This window comes from Archocentrus centrarchus, chromosome 24 (assembly GCF_007364275.1).
Source record: "Archocentrus centrarchus isolate MPI-CPG fArcCen1 chromosome 24, fArcCen1, whole genome shotgun sequence".
Classification (NCBI taxonomy): domain Eukaryota; kingdom Metazoa; phylum Chordata; class Actinopteri; order Cichliformes; family Cichlidae; genus Archocentrus; species Archocentrus centrarchus.
In genome coordinates, this window is record NC_044369.1 from 33,252,523 (window position 1) to 33,276,451 (window position 23,929).

A 23,929-nucleotide genomic window follows, 5' to 3' on the forward strand; every position below is an offset into this window, starting at 1 on the left:
GAGATTGGCCTATAATTAGCTAACACAGCTGGGTCAGTGATGGCTTTTTAATTACTAACACCTTAAAGTACTGTGGTACGTAGCTCATTAATAGAGATAAATGATCATATTTAAGATCAAAGTATTAACTATTGGTAGGACTTCTTTGAGCAGTCTTGTAGGAATGGAATTTAAGAGACATGTTGATGGTTTGGAGGAAGTAACTATTGAAGTTAACTGAGAAAGATCAAATGGAGGGTCTAAATATCAGTAGTCTGTGAGGTAGTTCTGAATTATTTTTCTCCAATGGTTAAAATTTTATTTGTGAAGAACTTCATGAAGTCATTACTAGTTAAAGTTAAAGGAAAATTCAGTTGAACACAGCTCTGTCTATTAATGAGATCATCCACCTCTGTGGGAGCAGAGTTTAGGCGGCTCCTCTGCACTATCGTGGTTCAAGGCATTGAAGACAACAGTGGAGGAATTATATCCTTAAACTTGGTTACAGCACTAAGAAAGACTGTAATGAAAGTTATTTCCCACTGCTGTGTAATCCATTAAAGTAAATTTAAATGGTAAGAAATCAGACAGGAGGGGCTTTCTATGCCATGTGTCAGGACAAGATCCAGAATATGATTAAAGTGGTGGGTGGGCTCCTTTACATTTTGAGAGAAGCCAATTGAATCTAACAATAGATTAAATGCAGTGTTGAGGCTGTCATTCTCAGCATCTACATAGATGTTAAAATCGCCCACTATAATTATTTTATCTGAACTGAGCACTAAATCAGATAAAAAGTCTGAGAAATCAGACAGGAACTTCACCTGGACCAAAGTCTTGTCAGAGGCATACACCTCGGGATGGTCCTCAGGGAAACTAACTGAAACCGTAAATATGAGTCTTCTATAAAAAATCCAGCAGACTGCTTAAAAACTGAAGCTTCGAGGCTGCCACAGAAACCTTTAAGACATTGGATAATGCTTTCAAATTTAGCAGGCAGAAGTTTAAAGTGATTGCAAAATAATGTGATGTAACAGCACTGGGGAAATAATTTTGATAATCTCTTCTTAGATCTTTTAACCCTTTTCTGTGTAATACGTCCCTTCTGAGATCTTTCAAAAGAACCTGGTAAAATTCATGAATATGAACTTTAACCAATCTGTCTTTCCTGTTCTGTTGTTCACACAGGTTCATATTTGTGACTCTATCATGGACCACATCATCTACTACCTAGTGGTCCTGGGAACTACAGTGATGATCACCCATGCATGTCCTAAATACTGTGTATGCCAGAATCTTTCCGAGTCCCTGGGGACATTATGTCCCTCCAAAGGCCTCTTGTTTGTTCCTCCGGACATCGATCGCAGCACAGTGGAGCTCCGGCTTGGAGGCAACTATATCCTTCGCATAACTCAGCAGGACTTTGCCAACATGACCGACCTGGTGGACTTGACCCTTTCTAGAAACACCATCAGCTATATTCAGCCCTTCTCCTTTGGTGATCTGGAAACACTGCGCTCACTACATCTAGACAACAACCGCTTATTGGAGCTAGGCCCTGATGATTTGCGAGGCTTGGTCAACCTCCAGCATCTAATTGTTAACAACAACCAGCTGGGACGTATCCATGACAAAGCTTTTGAAGACTTGGCTCCTGCTTTGGAGGATCTGGATCTCTCCTACAACAACTTGATATCTTTGCCATGGGGCTCAGTTCGGCAGATGATTAATCTGCACCAACTTAGTCTAGACCACAACCTCTTGGACTTCATACCAGAGGGCACCTTTACTGAATTGGAAAGACTGGCCAGACTGGACCTGACTTCAAACCGCTTACAGAAGCTACCCCCGGATCCAATTTTTGCCCGGGCCCAGGAATCACTGATTCTGACTACACCATATGCCCCCCAGTTATCCCTAAGCCTGGGTGGAAACCCATTACACTGTAACTGTGAAATGCTGTGGCTGCGCAGGCTTGAGAGAGACGATGAACTAGAGACTTGTGCTTCCCCACCCGCCCTGAAGGGACGTTATTTCTGGAATGCAAAGGAGGAGGAGTTCTTGTGTCAACCACCTCTCATTACACAGCACACCCACAGGATGCTGATTTTGGAAGGCCAGACAGCTAGCCTAAGGTGCGAAGCAACTGGGGACCCTTCACCTACCATTCACTGGATCTCACCTGACGATCAGCCGCTTGGCAACTCCTCCAGAACTGCAGTCTATAGCAATGGAACTCTAAGCATCACCATCACTACCTCCAAAGACTATGGCACCTTCACTTGCATTGCTGCTAATGTGGCTGGGGAGTCCACTGCTTCTGTGGAGGTTTCTATTGTCCAGCTACCTCACCTCACCAATGGCACTGGGAAGCCAGAAGAGCCAAAGTCACGGCTCTCTGACATCACAGGCGCCACTAGGATTAGTAAGGGGACTCCCAAAAGCCAGCTAGAGAGGGCAGTGTTAATCTCTGAAGTGACAGCTGTTTCAGCCCTGGTTACCTGGACAGTAAGCAAATCAGCACCCAAGGTGAAGATGTACCAGCTTCAGTACAACTGCTCTGATGATGATGTTCCAATCTACAGGTAAATCACTGTTTTTGGGGGGAAGAATCAAAGCTGCCTGAATTAATGCACTTGCACTGACATTTCTTTGGGAAGCTATAAAATACAAATTCAACTCTTTGAATCAACTTCAAGTATTATGTCTGCCTCATTTGTCATGAAATAAGAACAGGCGTCATCTAGCCATAAAACTGCCCGTCAGTCCATCTACTTTTAAGACCCTGGTAGTGGGGACTGTACATAAATACGACTATAACTCCTAGACATGTAATGCAATGCTTTTGTTAAACCCCTTGAAACTTTTGAAGCTTCATTGTGGTGGTTTACAAAGACAGTAGTACAAAAACTGTCTTTGTCCAAAAACTTATGGACCTAAGTGTACATTTCAGAATGAACAGCTGTATGAGTCGACAACTTTATCATTCCAGATTGATCCGTACTTATTCTGTCTCTGACTGACTGAGAAAGAGGCCGAAAGTACAATGTACATCACCAGCTCTGTGCAGTATTCAGATTGGCTGGTGAAGATAATCTATAAGATCCCAGTAAAAGTTGAATATTCTATTAAAGATTTACATGATTTGCTTAGGAGATGATGGAGCAACAAATGTATTCTCCGAGGTGGCTGTGGCTCAGGAAGTAGAGCAGGGCATCTACCACTTAGAAGGTTGGGGGTTTGATTCCTGGCTGCTCCAGTCTGCATGTAAAAGTATCCTTGGGCAGGAAACTGAACCCCAAGTTGCTTTCAATTCAGTTTGATTTATATAGCACCAAATCACAACATCAGTCGCCTCAAGGTGCTTTATATTGTAAGGTAAAGACCCTACAATAAAAATGTCATCTATGTCCTGTTTGAAAAGGGCATCAGTGGGGTGGTGAGTCTAACTGTTGTTGCTCAGACTGTAGCTGGAGTGGGAAAGTATCAATCAATCAATCAATATAAGCTTGGTTTTCATTATAGAGAGGTAACTGCCAGGTAGTTAAGTCAGCATTATGCTGTTCTCTAAAGCAGAAACTCCAACCCCAGAGCAGGTTGAGCTATTTTCAGCACATCTTCTTTTTTCTAATCATCCATCCCTGACATTTAAAAGGAGTAAATAATTCAGTGGAAGTTGAAGTATGGACATATGCTCCATTGCATTGCTGCAGACAGCGAGAAGTCATTAGGGATTTTACTTCCACAAGCATAATCAAATTTCCCAGCAGCTACATCGTCTCTTTGGCTCTCTTCCCCTTGTTGACTTGGCTTTGGCTTCATGCCGCCGTCTGGGACTGAAAGCAGCGGTAGGAGAAAACTGTGCTCTCCCTGTGATACGCAGGGAACAGGTTTCTCTGGACCGACTGATGTTCATTGCATGTACATCACGAGTTTTCTGGGTTTGTGATTTGCTTTGGTTGTGAGAAATGATTTCTGTTCGTGGTTTTCTGCTGAGTATATGTATTTCCTGACACTTATTATGATTCAATCAATCAATCAAGGTTTATTTGTCACATACATGGTCATACACAGTACAACTGGCAATGAAATGCTTTAGTGACTGCTCCGCCACACTAATTACAAAAACTACAGAATAGTTAAAAAATATATTATACAGAAATAGAATGTATTTAAAGTAAGAGTATAGAAACATTAGAAAAAATTAACAATATAATTAAAAAGAGCAATTTAAATTAAGTAAACACTGAAGGCTTAACAATATAATTACAAAGGGCAATTTAAAGTGAACTTGTGTGTAAAGCAACACAAGTGCAGACTGTGCAACATGATGCTACATAATGCTATACAGATGTGATAAATAATAAATACACAAGTACTAATCTATACATATACACATAAAAACAGTATACACGCATATACTTATATACACATACATATGTCCACATATATACACATACATATACATATAAATCAGACGTTGTGTACATTAGTCCTAAATGCTATGTTCGTTGAGGACTCGAATAGCTTGTGGGAAAAAGCTTCTTCTCATCCTCTCCGTTTTGGCTTTTAGAGTACGAAACCGCTTCCCAGATCGTAACAGAGAAAACAGTCCGTTACTGGGATGACTGGGGTCCTTTACTATCCTCCTGGCCCTTGTCCAGCACCATTTCCTGTATATGGACTGCAGGTCAGGAAGCTCTGTCCGGATTATGCGCTCAGCTGAATGCATCACCCTTTGTAGAGCCTGCCCATCCTGCTTGGTGCTGTTTCCGAACCAGGTTGTGATGTTTCCCGTAATGATCGATTCAATGGTGCAGGTGTAGAAGTTACGAAGCACCTTGGATGGTAGTTTGAAGTCCCTTAAGCGTCTAAGGTGATAAAGACGCTGACGGGCTTTCTTTGCCAGTGCAGTGGTGTGGCAAGACCATGACAGGTCCTCAGAGATGTGAACTCCAAGGTACTTGAAATTGTCCACTCTTTCCACTGTGGTGTCACTGATCATAACGAGGTGATAGTTCCTCTCCTGCTTTATGCTGCAGTCCACTATCAACTCCTTTGTCTTGCTGACGTTAATGAGGAGATTATTGTCCTGGCACCAGTCCTCCAGGTGTTTAATCTCCTCTAGGTAGGCCCTCTCATTGTTGTTAGAGATCAGGCCCACCACAACAGTGTCGTCAGCAAACTTGACAATGGTGGTAGAGCTGGAAGTGGCCACACAGTCATATGTGTACAGTGAGTACAGCAGGGGGCTCAGGACACAGCCCTGGGGGGCGCCAGTGCTAAGTGTGAGTGCGGGTGAGATGTGTTTTCCTACCCGCACAGCTTGTGTTCTGTCCGTCAAGAAGTTAGAGATCCAGTGACACAAGGATGGATGAAGTCCCAGGTTCTCCAACTTGATGGTTAGTTTAGAGGGAATAATTGTGTTAAATGCTGAGCTGTAGTCAACAAACAGCATTTTAACATAATTACCCCTCCCAGCGTCCAGATGTGTTAGTGTGGTGTGAAGGAGGTAGGTGATGGCATCATCTGAGGAACGGTTGGGGCGGTATGCAACTGGTATGGTGCTGGTTCCTTGTTTGTTTTGTTATTTGTGCCTCTGGTCCTGTATTCCTGCCTCGATGGTGTTTCTGTGGCCGGTTTAGTCTCAGTCTCAGTCTCTGTGTTTTGTATTTTATCCCAGTGTTTGTACTAGTTTTGTCTCTGTGTTAGTTCTTTGTTCTTGATATCTTTAGTTTTCTCTCTGTGTTTTTATGTGTATTTTTAGGTCTTCTTAGTTTTAGTTAGCTGGGCTCTGTTCTTGGTTATAGCTCGTTGGTTTTCTCAGTTTTGTTTTGCTTTTTTATTTTGGCTGGCTTGTGTCTGTGTGTAAAGCTTGTGTTTATTCCAGGGCCTTATATCACAAGTGTGTTACCCTCACAGTGGCGATCAGGATAAGCGTCACACTGAGCTGGTTATAAACTTGTTAAATTAAGCCAGGGTTTCAGGCGGGGCTGGCAGCATCTGACCAATCTAAAAGGGGCCTTCACAGGTCACATGACTTTTCTTCCACAAAAAAATTATCCCTGTGAGTGCCACCCACTCCTGAGAGATTGTCAAATGGTAAAAAAAAAGAAAAGAAAAATCTATAAAGAACATAACAAAATATAGCAGTAAAATGCAACATTGTTGTAAAAAGGGGCATGCAATTAATGCTGGAACAAATCATTAATCTGGTGATTTAGCACACACAGCAGGACAATAAAGATTTTAATTCCAGTGGATTCTTTCCTCTCTGAGCAGCTCTCAGTGCTGCTGGTTATTTGTGAGGTGACGGCTGCACATCGGCGCTCTGACACTAAACACACTAAAGCTTCCTGCCCCACAGCCTGATCGAGCAGACGTGGAAACGCTTCTCAGCAGCTCAAAGTGAGATGAATGTGATTGAACGGCTGTTCTTGGTGTGTCAGAGACTCAGCAGCAGGTTAGAATCAAGCAGAACAACATTTAGACTTTTTCTAAATGAATACACTCACATTCATGTGACACACAGTTCAATGCTTGGGACTGTGTTTTAGACACGCTGTAAATACAGGTAAAAGGAGTGAAAACGTGACCTTCCCCTGAACAGAATCTGCTCCACACAGCTTCAGTTTTTATTCTCAGCTGCAGACTCGCGGCTCTTTAAGGGTTTGAGAGTAAAGATGAAAAATAAAAACAGAATAGTCTGCGTACAAATTTGATATGAGATCAAGTACAGTATAGGTGTCCTGTTTTAGGATCATATTTTAACACTGCAATTTTATTGTTCTGTAAGTCTCACGGAACAATAAAATTGCTAACAGCAAAAAAAAAGGAATAAATTCACGTCTATGAATCTGTACTTATTCCTGCTGTTGATCAGGGAAACCAAAGACTGTAGATACTGAAAACCTTTAGGCCATCCTGCTGTCCTGGCAGAGGTCCAGGTGGTGGTGATTTCATACCTGTTGATCTCTAATCTGGAACCTAACCTGTCATGGTGACCCACCTGCTGAGAAGTGAGCCACCTTCATAGTACAGAAAACCCAGGTTAACTCTGAAGTTAGCCGGATAAGGCAAAATCCTGCTTCGTAGTACAGGGACCCGGAGTTCCAGTTTATCCTTGCTCTTCCTGGTGTTCCTGTTAAGTCTCCATCTATGTAACATGTCCTTGTTAGTTACTTCCTGTCTTATTTTGATAGTCTCTTGTCTTTTGTGTTTTGTAGTTAGTTCTTTCTTTTCCCAACAAGTCTCAGTCGAGTTCTCCTCAGACCGTGGGAAACTCAACATCTTGATGCCATTTTGTGGAGAAAGATGAAAACCCACACACCTGTGCATACTGCAATACAGAGCTACAAAAATGGACACCAAACACACTCCCTAATGTTGTACTTCCTGCCATAAAGCCATCGGACTGTACAAAGTCCCACATTTTGGATTGACCTGAACAATATCTTTCCCAGCATTCTGTCTCTTCTGGGGTTTCTACTGATTTATTCATCACTGGTTTACGTCTATCAAATATGCTCTTTGTTCACTGTAAGGAGACAGATGGATCTGGGAGACAAAGCCAAATATGCTGCAGCAAATAGCAACTGCAGCAACTCAGCAATGGAGAGAGACTCCAAGGAATATAAATGATATCCTGGCTCTTATTTAATAAAAGGAAATTTTGCATAGTCACTAGAGCTTCCTTTAACTACCTTAGCAGTTACTACTGAGTCTCTGCACCCTGTTCTGATGCAGAAGACTCAGTCATTTACAGCATATATTGTATTTCTCAGAGTCTTCCCAGACTTCCGCCTATCACAGTGATTGACCTGTGACTCTTTTTCTGTGTGACAGGATGATTCCAGCCTCCAACAAAGCTTTCCTGGTGACAAATCTGGTGCCAGGGACCCGCTATGATCTGTGTGTGCTGGCCACGTGGGACGACACTGCCACCACGCTCACAGGTACCAACGTAGTGGGCTGCACACATTTCTTTACCCATGATGACTATCCTCAGTGCCAGACTCTGCCCAGTCAGCTGCTGGGAGGCACCATGATCCTGGCAGTGGGAGGCATCATTGTGGCCACCCTGCTTGTGTTTATCGTCATCCTCATGGTGCGTTACAAAGCTGCAGATACTGATGCTCCGATGGGAAAATTAATCAGTGTAAGTGACACATATGCTCAGACCAACGGGGGTCGACTTGGACAAAATGGACTTCTTATGCTCCGGCCTCAGCCTCCACCTGAGCCAAACATCAAAGCTAAAGTGGCTCGACAGGATGAGGTGGTGGATTTCAAGTGTGGCTCCCTTCAGGGCAGCCTCACTTCCTCCTCCTCTTCATCAGGCTCCATGGCTGAAGGCTCATACAGCCTCAGCAGCACACTTCCCAATATTTGGATGTCAGCTCTTTCCAAGCCCAGGTGCAACCTGGATAACCTCCTTGGGGCCTTCACGTCACTGGAGCTGCGGGGGGCACAGTGCCGTGAAACAGGAGCCTCCAGCAGTGTTATGATGACAAAGCCCCACACAGACCGGGAACCGCTGCTGGGCCGGATGCTAGACTCCAGTCTCAGTCGGCTCCTCATGCTACCACTGGACTCCAAGCCAAAAAGGAGTATGTCCTTTGATATGGGAGATGTAACCGGCACAGGTGCATCTCAGCTCCGCAGCAAACCTCACAGGATTAGCAGTGTCTGGACTAAGCGGAGCCTGTCTGTAAATGGCATGCTGCAGTGTGAGGAGGAGGAGGGGGACACAGGCGGGAGCAAGGGGACGATAGACAGTACTGACTGGGTGATGGAGAGTACTGTTTAGAAATGATGGAGAGCCATCATACTGTCAAACACTGCCCCAGTCATGCCACAGCAGACCTGCTTGTCTAAGAGACTCTCTGCATGAACCTGCTTCATTCCTTTTTGCCTCAGAGATCGATCAGTGATCTCTGAATGTGACACACAGATTTTACAAAGTGATGCTCGTGGATGTTATTATATTGTAAATGTGTTTTTTAAATAAAATGTTCTATTACTAGCCTGCCTGGATCGAGACACTACCAGTGATAATGTTATAAAATCTACTGTAAATTCATCCTCATTTTAATTAACTGATGTAATTAAACCTCTTCTGACTGAGTGGTGCAGCTTGTACTTATATATGTAGGCGTGATGCATCGATTCAGTAGGATTTAAGAAAAAACATTTATTGTATGTGAACATATATTTACAGAGTATATATTTCAGGGGACACTCAGTAATTCTGTATGCAAGATATCAAATGTGTCTGCATAGATCATAAAACCCAATCATCTCTGTACCTACAGCTGGATTATATTATTTAAAATGCCAAATTTTGGAGGTAACTGGTGGGATACAGAGGGCCTTCCAGGACAGCTGGGCCTGCTTTGTCTGTGTATTTTGAATTCTTTACTTCAGTAGCAAAATAAATGTTTTTATGGTTTTTCTTTTCTTTTCAAGATGTTCTCTCTATTTTTTTCATAAGCCAAATAATGCAACCAAAATATTTTCATCTCCCAGCTCTGTGTGGGCTACATACACCCTTTTTTTCCCCAAAACACACAAACAAAAGAATGCAAAGTCAGTTTGTGTTTGGTTTGTTGTAACGATGATTCTTGGATATAAGTCTTACACTGCTGTAAAGCCAGTTTTTTCCCTTACATGGAGCCACATTTGTAAGGAGAAGGCATTTGTGGGCTGAGCAGCAGAGTTGAGTCTGTGGGTTGCACCCATGAAAAATAAGGCTTGTCATTCACTAGAGGGAATCTCAGTGCAGAGAGATATCAAGATGAGATTCTGCATCCAGCAGCAATTCATGTCTCCACAGTCTGGGACCAAACTGTCCTCGAAGATGACCACACTCACCCCCACAGAGTGGGATTATCAGAGACTACCTCCAGAATTCGGGAGTGGAGAAGATGGGCTGGCCTGCCTGCAGTCCTGACCTCAACCCCACTGAACACTGTGGGATCAGCTGTTGGAGCCAGAGTGACCAACACTTATTCCTTTCACTTTAACTAGTAGTGACTTCATGGATTTCTTTACAAATAAAATTTTAGACATTAGAGAAAAAATTATTCATAACCATCTCAAAGATTATTCTTCATGTTCGGCTGCTTTCAGCACTGCTGGTATTTGTTTAGACTCTTTTGCTCCAGTTGATCTTTCAGAGTTAACTTCAATAGTTACTTCCTCCAAACCAGCAACATGTTTGTTAGATCCCATTCCTACTAGACTGTTCAAAGAAGTCTTTCCAAATATTGATGCTTCTATCTTTAAAATGATCAATCAGTCTTTATTAGTTGGCTATGTACCACAGACCTTCAAGGTGGCTGTAATTAAACCTCTACTTAAAAAGCCATCACTGACCCAGCTGTCTTAGCTAATTATAGGCCAATCTCCAACCTTCCTTTTCTCTCAAAGATCCTTGAAAGAGTAGTTGTAAAACAGCTAACTGATCATCTGCAGAGGAACGGTTTATTTGAAGAGTTTCAGTCAGGTTTCAGAATTCATCACAGTACAGAAACAGCATTAGTGAAGGTTACAAATGATCTTCTTACAGCCTCAGTGGACTCATCTCTGTTCTTGTCCTGTTGGACCTCAGTGCAGCTTTTGATACTGTTGACCATAACATTTTATTACAGAGATTAGAGCATACTATAGGTATTAAAGGTACTGCACTGCAGTGGTTTGAATCATATTTATCTGATAGACTCCAATTTGTTCATGTAAATGGGGAGTCTTCTTCACACACTGAGGTTAATTATGGAGTTCCACAGGGTTCTGTGCTAGGACCAATTTTATTTACATTATACATGCTTCCCTTAGGCAGTATTATTAGAAAGCACTGCATCAATTTTCATTGTTATGCAGATGATACTCAGCTTTACCTATCAATGAAGCCAGATGACACACATCAATTAGTTAAACTGCAGGAATGTCTTAAAGATATTAAGGCCTGGATGACCTCTAATTTCCTGCTTCTAAATTCAGATCAAACTGAAATTCTTGTACTCGGCCCCACAAATCTTAGAAACATGGTGTCAAACCAGATACTTACTCTGGATGGCATTACTTTGGCCTCCAGTAACACTGTGAGAAATCTTGGAGTCATTTTTGACCAGGATATGTCCTTCAATGCACATATTAAACAAATATGTAGGACTGATTTTTTGCATTTGTGCAATATTTCTAAAATTAGAAACATCCTTTCTCAGAGTGATGCTGAAAAGCTCATTCATGCATTTATTACTTCTAGGCTGGATTATTGTAATTCATTATTATCAGGCTGTCCTAAAAGCTCCCTGAAAAGCCTTCAGCTGATCCAAAATGCTGCAGCTAGAGTACTGACAGGGACTAGAAAGAGAGAGCAGATTTCTCCCATATTGGCTTCTCTTCATTGGCTCCCTGTTAAATCTAGAATAGAATTTAAAATCCTTCTCCTCACATACAAGGTCTTGAATAATCAGGCACCATCTTATCTCAAAGACCTCATAGTACCATATCACCCCAATAGAGCACTTCACTCTCAGACTGCTGGCTTACTTGTGGTTCCTAGGATACTTAAGAGTAGAATGGGAGGCAGAGCCTTCAGCTTTCAGGCCCCTCTTCTGTGGAACCAGCTTCCAGCTTGGATTCAGGAGACAGACACCCTCTCTATTTTTAAGATTAGGCTTAAAACTTTCCTTTTTGATCAAGCTTATAGTTAGGGCTGGATCAGGTGACCCTGAACCATCCCTTAGTTATGCTGCTATAGGCCTAGGCTGCTGGGGGGTTCCCAGGATGTACTGTTTCTTCTCATTCACCTTATTTACTTTGTTTATACTCCACTCTGCATTTAATCATTAATTGTTATTAATTTTTGGCTCTCTTCCACAGCATGTCTTTTTTTTCTCCCCTCAGCCCCCCCTCTCAGCAGATGACCCCCCCTCCCTGAGCCTGGTTCTGATGGAGGTTTCTTCCTGTTAAAAGGGAGTTTTTCCTTCCCACTGTCACCAAGTGCTGCTCATAGGGGGTCATTTCGACTGTTGGGTTTTCTCTGTATTATTGTAGGGTCTTTACCCACAATACAAAGCGCCTTGAGGCGACTGTTTGTTGTGATTTGGCGCTATATAAATAAAATTGAATTGAATTGAATTGAACAACCACACTGACTGATTGATAACAGATGCTGGTTGAAGAATGTGATGCCGTCCCACAGCAGTGCCAGGTTATGTGGCTTGTGGCTGTGTGTGGTTCTTCCAGAGGCTCCTGTTTGTTAAATGCATAAATTGTTAAATACTTCAATCATACAATCCAATAAACACCAAACAGAGTCAATAGCTGAATAAGCAGTTTTATAGCAGTTTTTCATGGGTGTAACCCACAAATTCAACTCTGCTGCTCAGCCCACAAATGCATTTTTCTTAGAAATGTGGCTCCATGTGAGGGAAATAAACAGAATTTTAAACAGTATAAGATTTATTGCCAAGAAGCATCGTTGAAACAAACCAAACACAAATTTCCTCACTCAGTTTATTGAAAGTAGACATTATATCAAATGTAGGAAATAATAGATTACATTCTTTTCACAGAGACTGAAAAGGTTGTGCACTGCTTAAAAAAATCCCCATAAAAACATAACTGACTAATAGAAATAGTCTTTCAGACTTACATGATGAAGAGTTTACGACTGAATGGCTGCATGGACAAGTAGTTCAATTATTAAATAATAACAGAGCATTTTGGAGTTTTATCACTTATATGTCAGAAAGATGACATCATCAATGAAACATGTAGAAAATCTATTAATACACACATACAGAGGGAGACAGAGCTGTATGGTTTGTTCTTAGAGACTGAAAATAATTGCATTGTTTTGGTTTTTTCTTTGTTTTTTTAAACATTTTTACAGCATCATAACTTTGAGTTGTTGAATAACTACACACCTGTTTTTTTTTGTTGTGTTTATTTTGGACCCAAGTTATAGAAACCAGTATACCACTTTAGTGATACATAAACAGGTGGGGTCGAGTCTCTTTAGTTAAGTCTATCTTTCTGAAAGGCCCAGATTAAATTAAGTTGTTATCAAACCAGCATATGAGGCGTCACTTTCACTTTCCTCATATGCTAACCAGTGCTCACAGATTTAGATGAAAAAGGTGTGTGTCGGGCAGTGGCCAAGGGCGGAGGCCCTGGCGGACCGATCCCCGGCTATCGAGACTGGCTATTGGGACATGTAATGTCACCTCTCTGGTGGGGAAGGAGCCTGAGCTAGCGCGTGAGGTTGCAAGATACCAGCTAGATATAGTTGGGCTCACTTCAACACATGGCCCGGGCTCTGGAACCAGTCTCCTGGAGAAGGGCTGGACTCTGTTCCAGTCTGGAGTTGCCCTCGGTGAGAGGCAGCGAGCTGGGGTGGGTATTCTTGTATCCCCCCCGGCTTGCTGCCTGTACGTCGGAGTTTTCACCGGTGGACGAGAGGGGCTCAGAGTAGAGCCGCTGCTCCTCCACATTGAAAGGAGCCAGTTGAGGTGGCTCAGGCATCTGATTAGGATGCCTCCTGGCCGCCTCTTGGGTGAGGTGTTCCGGGCATGTCCCACCAGGAGGAGGCCCCGTGGTAGACCCAGGACACGCTGGAGAGATTATATCTCTCGGCTGGCCTGGGAACGCCTTGGGGTCCCTCCGGATGAGCTGGAGGAGGTGGCTGGGGAGAGGGAAGCCTAGGCTTCTCTGCTTAGGCTCCTGCCCCCGCAACCCGGCCCCGGATAAGCGGAAGAGAATGGATGGATGGATGGATGGATGGATGGATGGATGGATGGGTTTAACAGGGGTGAAGAAGTAAAACTAATCTTTTATTTAATTCTATTTTTTTAAACACTATGTTGCTTACTTTATTGTCAGGTGTTGTATGTTTTAGCCAGACTAACCCATGACACAGCCTGGTCCAGTGGAGGCACTCGTGTGCTGTCTGAAAGACTTTTGTGATATTTCTCATATGAATGTGTGTGTACAGTGTCTTGTGTATATTGCATTGTTTTGGTTTTTTTACTCGTCTCCAGCTGGAATATGTGTTGCTAGTTGACCTTGACAGCAGGAGCAGACATCAAGTTTCACTGTGTGAGCACAACTGTGCACATTTCTTGTAAAAGATGTTTGTATAGTTATAAAAGTTGTTTTTCATACAAAGATATAAGTAAAAATCCCCTGTGACAGCAGTCAGGTGTGCAGCAGTTGCTTTACCCAGTACAGTGTCATACTATTGGGTATGTGGGCTGGGGGGGTGGCAGGTGACTGCAAAGATACATACAAATATAAAGTATATTTGTATGCAAATATACAAAAGGAACACATATACAAAACAGGAAGGGGCCATCCCCAAACTGTTCCCACAAAGTTGGGAGCATCAAATTGTCCCAAATGTCTTGGTCTGCTGAAGCATTAAGAGTTCCTTTGACTGGAACTAAGGGGCCGAGCCCAACTCCTGAAAAACACCCCCACACCATAACCCCCCCTCCACCAAACTTTACACAATGCAGTCAGACAAGTACCGTTCCCCTGGCAACCACCAAACCCATAAGTGTGATTCATCCCTCCAGAGAACACGTCTCCACTGCTCTAGAGTCCAGCAGCAGCGTGCTTTACACCACTGCATCAACACTTTACACCACTGCATCAACACTTTACACCACTGCATCAACACTTTACACCACTGCATCAACACTTTACACCACTGCATCAACACTTTACACCACTGCATCAACACTCTGCATTGAGCTTGGTGAGGCTTGGATGCAGCTGCCATGGAAACCCATTCATGAAGCTCTCACTGTTCTTGAGCTGATCTGAAGGCCACATGAAGGTTGGAGGTCTGTAGTGATTGACTCTGCAGAAAGTTGGTGACCTCTGTGCACTTTGACCCTCAGGATCCTCTGACCCCGCTCTGTGATTTTATGTGGCCTACCACTACATGGCTGAGCTGCTGTCATTCCCAATCACTTCCACTTTGTTATAATCCCACTAACAGCTGACTGGACTTGTTGCACAGGTATCATCCTATCACGGTACCACTCTGGGATTCACTGAGCTCCTGAGTTCGACCCATTCTATCACTGATGTTGGTAGAAGCAGTCTGCATGCCTAGGTGCTGGTTTATACACCTGTGGAAGTGACTGAAACACCTGAACTCAGTGATTTGGATGGTGAGTGAAGACTTCTGGCAGTATAGTGTAACTTCACTTCATGTACAGAGCCAATATCTGCTTGGTTTATACCTATCACCGATGGGGATATACTCCCATGTTTAATGAAAATATAAATGTAGAAGTCAGGATAACATTACAGTTCCATTTCATGACAGAAACCCTTCAGCAGACATCGTACAAAATTTCATTGTATTGTGCAGACATCAATAAAGGTGTATTGTTATCTTGGAGGCCTTGCCCTGTTATCCAAATACTGTTACTGTCATGTTCTGAGAGTGAAAGGACTCAAACACAGTCACCGAAAGTAAAAACCTTCAAAGTCTTTATTTACACAATGTTTAAAGGTGCAATGATAACAGAGGCCTGGCCAGGGTCAGACTGGTCAGCAGAGTGCAGCAGGCAGCACAAACACACAAACACACACACACTCCAGATTTCATAAAATCCACGGCTCAAAACAGGCTGGGTCCTGCATGAACACGAGACTCAATTCCACACGAAGATAATTATCCAAAAGGGTAAACATAAGGGAGCCAACGGCGATACCCTGCTGGTGCAAGGATCCGGATAAGACTGAAGGTTCTCTCCCAGCTTAAATACCCATCTGATGAGTGCTCACGAAGAACAGGTGAGTAATGAATAACTTCAGACAGGGATATCTGAGAGATCTAACAGGTCAAATTTCATGGCTCATCTTGTGGTAGACAGGAAATGTAAACCTCACGGACAGATGGTATGACAGCAGTATCCTCCCACTTTATTTTACACTGCAGGATAATAAAAAAGAGGACATCACATGTAAGCTTTACATTTCCAGTTTATCAAATGCCACTGAGCTTTAAATATAACCTCTATTCTTCCTCTCCTCTCCAATCTTTCTTACATCTTTCTCTGAATTAAGTTATCTCACATTCTTTCCTCTCGCTTTAGCTGATGCACTGTGTGCACTGCACAGAAATATTTTGTGGTTGCTGATTTTTGTTGAGCTCATAGAAATGTTGCATTTGAAATTGCCATTAAAATAAACCTTACTCCTTTTATGCTCACTCCTCTTCTGTAGTGCTAGCTAGATGCTGCTGGACCACGACTTATGGACATCTGCACCAAAAACCATTGTGGTTCTTTTTGGGCCAATTTAACCACTGAGTAACAGCACTACAACTGATCCATAAATTAGATGGCTTTGCCTCTTTCATGGTTTTGAATGCAATAAGCCCTGATGATGCATACACTAATAAGTTTGTCTTTTCTGTGTTATCATTCCCTCCATTTAGGCTCAACTCAATACTGCAATACTACAGGGAAAACTCAACCGTCAAAACGACCCCCTATGAGCAGCACTTGGTGACAGTGAGAAGGAAAAACTCCCTTTAACAGGAAGAAACCTCCATCAGAACCAGGCTCAGGGAGGGGGGGTCATCTGCTGTGAGGGGAGCGAGACAGAGATTAATAATAACTAATGATTAAATGCAGAGTTAATTGGTGATTCTAAGTTGTGTGAATGTGAATGTGGGTGGTTGTCTGTCTCTCTGCCTCTCGCTCTGACAGCTGCGATAGGCTAATTTTAGAAATATTGCACAAATGCGAAAAGCAGTCCTACATATTTGTTTAATAATTTATTACAATTTTTATTTGTGAATAAATCATGAAGTCATTACTAGTTAAAGTGAAAGGAATACTCGGCTCTACAGAGCTCTGACTGTCAGCCTGGCTACAGTGCTGAAAACAAACCCGGGGTTGTTCTTATTTTCTCCCATCAGTGATGAACAGGAAGATGTCCTGGCTTTACGGAGGGCAACTGTGGAGAGTGTCAATGTGCTGATGTAGGAAACTACTTCACTTTAGTTTTCAGCCAACAGCAACACAGTTTCCTAATCAGCTGTGTAAGTGTGACTTTTGTATGACATTTCTGTGAGTAAATCATGTTTGAGTCCAACAAGTGTTTGTGTTCTGTCATCTGGTGATACATATTTAGCAGCATGTACAGGACCTGTCAGTCACAGTAGGATTAAATACTTTTCCTTGAAAATCACAAATAAGGAAAGAAAATATACTATTATAAGATCCTGATGTGGTGTGTAAGCACCTGTTTTATGAAGAGTGTGGATGTGCACAGATAAAAGAACTATCCCAGGGAGATATTTAAATATAAAGCCCACCAAATGGGAAAGTATATAGAGTATGTAGAGGTGGCCACACAGCAGCAACCTACAGACAAGTGTGCTGTACACATTTTCCATAGCCAGCAATAAAACACAAAGTGCAATGGGATACAGTCTCTAATATTACAGTTACTGTTTGGGTTCATTCATAAAGTGCACCATAATCTAAGAAAGATTTGAAAAAAAGTTGCATAATAAAGTGTTTCCTTGCTTCATGGAAAAAATGAATTTTTGCTTTAGCTTTGAAGGAAAAAAATAGAGGTTTTAAATGTACGATTTAAGGATGAAATTCTGCTCAGTAATCAAACCTTATTATTCACATGTTGTGGTTATTATAAACTCTCCTTCCTGCACAGAGGAGACCTTCCAGTCTGCATTCAGTGGAGTGGGTTTCATACTCTTTTTGCTTGTGGCCTCTTGAAACAAGTATCTCTTTGTAATCATGTAGGTCAGTGATTCCCAAAGTGTGGGCAGGGGCCCCCTGGTGGGCAGCAAAGGTACTGCAGGTGGGCCGCAGTAATAACAGAAATTATTCACAAGTATGCACAGTTACATATTTATATACAGCACCAGTCAAAGGTTTGGAGACATGAGTGTGACTGTAAATGTATTTATTAATGTTAAACTGGTAATAGGAGGTGTTTAGTTTGTGATATTGCTCATTACTCTGACCTAAATTTACTGCTCTTGTTCTTGTTTATGTTTTTTGAAGGAAATGCATCAGTTAATCTTGTATTTTGATTTGAGTGAAGATTTAAGATTAGGTGGACCAGGTGGGATTTCCTGGTTTTTAAAGGGGTCACATCACTCTTGACTCTGGGAATGGATGATCCTGGTCATCACAGAATCAGAGGGATTTTATTTTTTTTTTATGCTAATAAGGCTATCATCACACTTTTTGGCACTTGGTGCCATGTTTACCCTATATGTATTTATGCAGGGGTGAAAGTAGTTTTAAATTCTTGCCGGTACTATGACAAGCACAAACACATACACACATATATATACGGACTATATCTATATCACGGACTACAAAGCACCACACACACCCGGTGAGTGCCGACGCTTCTCTGGCTGATGAACTCAACATCTTCTTTGCGCGCTTTGATTCGGGAAGCCGACAGCCCGCTGCGCTCCCGGCCGGAGGGGCGGAGACACTCACTGTGACGGAGCGCGACGTGAGGAGGGCGTTTAGACGTGTAAACACCAGGAAAGCGGCTGGACCAGACGGTATTAGTGGACGTGTCCTTAAGACCTGCGCTGACCAGCTGGCACCTGTGTTTACACTGTTACAATAGGAACTACTGTTTGTATAGGTGAAGCGCTCGGACAGTTTTAGGGGCCGGAAGCGTATGCAGCAGGGCATCCAGACCGAGCTGTATTGTTGTTTACACGCCTGAATTAATAAAGTTAAAGACCCTATGAGTTAAAGTGGACCGAGTTTGTGCTCTTTGAGGAATTACAAGAAAGAAACGAACAAGAATAAAACATGGTGGCAGCGGCGAGGACTTGGTCTGGATTACAGTAGCGTAGCACTACAGTGTGTGCCGTCTAGCGGTAGCGAGAGCTAACGAGGAGAGAGACCACTACAACACGTCATGGATGGCCTGAAGCCGCCCCGGACGCTATGCCTGGATTCCAGCAACATCGCAAAGACATGGAAGAGCTGGAGGGACGAGTTCCTGCTGTATGTGGATCTAACGCTGACAGATGCAGACGACACACAGAAGGTAAAGCTGTTCAGCTATCTAGTCGGTGACAGTGGCAGAGACCTTTTGGACACGCTGATGGGAGATACTGCTCATGATGCTTGGAAGCTAGAGGATATCATCAAGAAGTTTGATGATCATTGCAACCCCGGCGTGAATGAGACGGTTGAACGTTATCGTTTCTTTACTAGGAGTCAGGGGGCCAGCGAGAGCATTGACAGCTACGTTACTGAACTAAGACTGCTAGCAAAAACGTGCAACTTTGGGACATTAAGGGATTCGCTGATTCGGGACAGGATTGTGTGTGGAGGTAACAATACAAGCATGAGAGAACGCCTGCTTCGTGAAAAGAACCTCACACTGGACACATGTCTTCAACTGTGCAGAGCGGCCGAACTGTCCAAGGAGAATGTGAAAGCAATCACCAGCGCAATTGCAGAAGAGGTGCATGCTGTACAAGGAGCACAGTACCAGAGTACAGACAGCAACACAGTGCAGTGTAAATTCTGTGGGAAAACGCACGAGAAGAGGAAAGAAAAATGTCCTGCATTTGGGAAAAAGTGTGCTAAGTGTGGCACAAAGAACCATTTGCAGCTAAATGCAAAGCAAAAATGGACCGGACAAGACACAAACATGTGAGTAACATAAAGACAGAAAGTGTGAGCGATGAATACGAGGATATCGCCAGTGTCACCTCAACAGAGATGGAGAAGGTGGACACTGAGGAGACAAGATGTGGTGAGGACAAGGGAATAAAAGAAAGAAAAGAGACAGGTACAGTTAAAAAAGACTCCCAGCTTCTGTACGCAGGCATGCTGCTAGGGAAAAACACAGTACAATTTCAAATAGACTGTGGAGCTAGCTGCAACATTATCCCAATCAACCTGCTAAATCCAGACGTTGAGTTGGAACATACCAAAAGTGTGCTAGTCATGTACAACAAAAGCAAACTGAGACCTATAGGGAAGTGTAAAGTTAAGATAAGAAACCCAAGAAACAATAAACTGTACCGACTGGAGTTCCAAGTGGTGGATACAGATGGTGTGATGCCTTTGATTGGTAGGAAAGCCAGTGAGGCAATGAAGCTGATTAAAGTGCACTATGAAAACATCATGGCAATTGATAGCATAGTCACAACGGCAAAAAAGCCTGCAATAGAACCCTGGACGGTGGAGCAGATTAAAGTGAGATACGCTGATGTATTCACTGGAGATGGGTGTTTAGAGGGAAAATATAAAATGGAGATAGACAGTACAGTAAAGCCAGTACAGCTACCAAAGAGACGTGTACCAGTGGCTTTAATGAAACCGCTTAAAGAAGAATTACAAAACCTACAACAGAGAGGGATAATCACACCTGTGGAATGCAGTACAGAATGGATCAGTGCCATGGTGGTTGTCCAAAAACAAAATGGCAAGCCTAGAGTGTGTATCGATCCCAAACCTTTGAACAAAGCGCTAAGGCGTAGTCACTTTCCACTGCCAACTATTGAGGACATTCTACCAGACCTGTCGAAAGCTAAAGTGTTCACAGTGTGCGACGTCAAGAGTGGATTTTGGCATGTACAGCTGGAGGAGGAGTCCAGCTATGTGACGACGTTTGCCACTCCATTTGGTCGGTATAGATGGCTGAGGATGCCAATGGGGATAAGTACAGCCCCAGAAATCTTTCAGAGAAAACTGATGCAAGCACTAGACAATATGCCTGGACTGTACATCATAGCGGATGACATTCTGATCACAGGGCAGGGAGAGACGGAAGAGGAGGCAGAGCAAGATCACGACAGAAAATTGAAGCAGTTTTTGGACAGATGCAGAGAAAAGAATATAAAACTGAATGCAGACAAGTTCAGATTGAAGCAGAAGGAGACTACATACATCGGACACCGCCTGACTGCTGAGGGCCTCAAACCTGACCCAGAAAAGGTGCGTGCTGTTGAGCAGATGCCAGCGCCGACAGATGTGAAAGCAGTGCAAAGACTGATAGGTATGGCTAATTACTTAACCAAGTTTTGCCCTCACCTGTCAGATCACTGTAAAGTGTTAAGAGACTTGACACACAAGGATAGTGAGTGGACGTGGAATGCAGAACAAGAGGAGGCGTTCCTTAATCTAAAAAAGACAATAACAAATGCCCCTGTGTTAAAGTACTATAACCCAGAAGAAGAGCTGACATTGCAGAGTGACGCATCAGACACAGGATTAGGTGCAGCACTGATGCAAATGGGCAAGCCAGTTGCTTTTGCTAGTAGAGCACTAACAAAAACAGAACAAGGATATGCACAGATAGAAAAGGAGTTTCTGGCAATGGTCTTTGGCCTGGAGAAATTTCATCAGTACACATATGGCCACAAAGTGACTGTTCAGAGCGATCACAAGCCATTAGAAACCATAGTGCGAAAACCATTGCTGAGTGCTCCCAAAAGGCTGCAGGGTATGATGCTGCGCATACAGAAATATGATACAGAAGTCTTGTATGTGCCAGGAAGGGATTTAGTGCTAGCAGACACCCTTAGCAGAGCCTATCCTCTGGAGGACGTACCTGTGGAGGCTGAGCTAGAAACAGTTAACATGGTACAACATCTACCGATCTCAGCAGACAGACTACAGGAGATAAAGACAGCCACAGAACAGGATAAAACACTGCAGCTTCTCATCAACACAATGACATGGGGATGGCCAAAGAACAAGCTGCATGTGCCAAGTGAAATCAGGCCTTATTTTTCATTCCAAGAGGAACTCAGTCACCAGCATGGGATAGTCTTCAGAGGGGAGCGTGCAGTTATACCAGATGCCATGAGAACCGAAATCACCAGCCGTATACATGCATCGCACCTGGGTGTCGAAGGATGTCTTAGAAGGGCAAGAGAGTGCGTTTACTGGCTAGGCATGAATGAGCAGATTAAACAGTACATAGCGAAGTGTGACATTTGCCGGTCCATGGATGACAAACAGCAAAAGGAAACACTAATACCACACGAAGTGCCAAACAGGCCATGGGCTAAGGTGGGCACAGACCTGTTTATGTTTGACAACAGGGATTACCTCATCACAGTGGATTATTTCTCAAATTTCTGGGAAATAGATTACTTGGCCGACACAAAATCAACCACGGTGATAAAGAAACTTAAGGCTCATTTCGCCCGTCAAGGTATACCAGATATAGTGATTTCAGACAATGGCCCACAATATGTGTCACAAGAATTCAAAAAGTTTAGCCAACTGTGGGGATTTCAACATAAGACCTCATCTCCAGGTTATCCCCAGAGCAACGGCAAAGCAGAATCAGCTGTTAAGACAGCAAAACGACTTCTGCACAAAGCCAAAGCCGCAGGACAGGACCCCTATCTTTCCTTGCTGGACCACCGTAACACACCGTCGCTGGGCCTGAACACCAGTCCAGCACAAAGACTGCTCAGTCGGCGCACCAAAACATTGCTACCAATGAAAAGTAGCTTGCTGAAACCAAGGGTTGTTCAAGTTCAACAGGAACTGATGAACAGGCAAACACATCCAAGCACCTACTACAACCGCTCAGCCAAGGATCTGCCTGTGCTTAAAAGTGGGGACTCAGTGAGGATACAGCCGTTCCCACCACAGACCGTCTGGAGATGCGGCAAGGTGCTGTCGCGGATCGATGAAAGGTCCTATGAGATACAACTGCAATCTGGGAGTGTCATCAGGAGAAACCGCAGACACCTCAGACTGGTTCCGGAAAGGGCAGTCAGGGACCCCGTTGATGTGGACATCAACTTCCCAATTCAGGCAGAGGTTACAGGACAGGGTCAGGCAGGGTCTGTCCATCCTCCGCACAGGGTTTTAGACCACACACCAAAGGACATTGGTAGCGGAGAGACCACTGTCACAACCAGAGCAGGTCGCACAGTCAAGATGCCACAACACTATAAGGACTATGTCCTGTCACACAGATAAATTACTCAGTGTTGCTCATGGCCTTTGGGGGGTTTACATCAAAATGGGGAAAATGACAATAAGTGTTCAAAACAGAAAAAGGACAATGGAATATGTTTATGTTAATAATTACCTGTTATAAAGAAATGCACTCTGAACTGAAAAAAAAAAAAAAGAAAACTGTACTGTATATGTTGAAATGGGGATGAGCTATGTTCAGGCTCGGAAGGATGCGAGTCATGTGACAGTCAATGTTTTGTTTTGAATTTTTTCAGAGGTCACTAAAGATGAATAGTTTGTTTTCAGAGGTACTAGTCAGATGTTGAAATTAAGGGGAAGCTGTAATTCTGAAAAGAAAAGGGATGTTACAATAGGAACTACTGTTTGTATAGGTGAAGCGCTCGGACAGTTTTAGGGGCCGGAAGCGTATGCAGCAGGGCATCCAGACCGAGCTGTATTGTTGTTTACACGCCTGAATTAATAAAGTTAAAGACCCTATGAGTTAAAGTGGACCGAGTTTGTGCTCTTTGAGGAATTACAAGAAAGAAACGAACAAGAATAAAACATACACTGATATTCAACCTCTCACTGAAACTGTGTGTGATTCCCACCTGCTTTAAAAAGTCCATCATAGTCCCTGTCCCAAAGAAACCACACCCCAGCAGCCCCAATGACTTCAGGCCCATAGCACTCACCTCTGTGGTGATGAAGTGTTTTGAGAGACTCATCAAGACATTCATCACCTCCTCACTGCCCACCACCCTCGACCCACTACAGTTTGCATACCGGCCAGACAGATCCACAGATGACGCCATATCCTTCCTCCTCCACAAGACCCTTTCACACATAGACACTGGTAAGGGGAACTATGTGAGAGTGCTGTTTGTAGATTACAGCTCAGCATTCAACACCATAGTTCCCTCCAGGCTGGTCTCTAAGCTGCTGGACCTGGGCCTGGGCCCATCCCTGTGCAGGTG

At 43.3% G+C, this 23,929-nt stretch overlaps 1 protein-coding gene across 1 annotated transcript in view; it reads left to right on the forward strand.

Moving 5' to 3' along the window:
• The window catches only part of lrfn2b (leucine rich repeat and fibronectin type III domain containing 2b), a 27,038-nt gene extending 17,015 nt beyond the window's left edge, over positions 1 to 10,023 (forward strand). The window contains exons 3-4 of the mRNA XM_030722303.1: positions 1,168 to 2,564; positions 7,825 to 10,023. Of these exons, the coding sequence (XP_030578163.1) occupies positions 1,189 to 2,564; positions 7,825 to 8,788 (2,340 nt within the window). The 5' untranslated portion in view covers positions 1,168 to 1,188 and the 3' untranslated portion in view covers positions 8,789 to 10,023. The remainder of the gene's footprint in view (positions 1 to 1,167; positions 2,565 to 7,824) is intronic.
• The last annotated feature ends 13,906 nt before the right edge of the window (positions 10,024 to 23,929 follow it).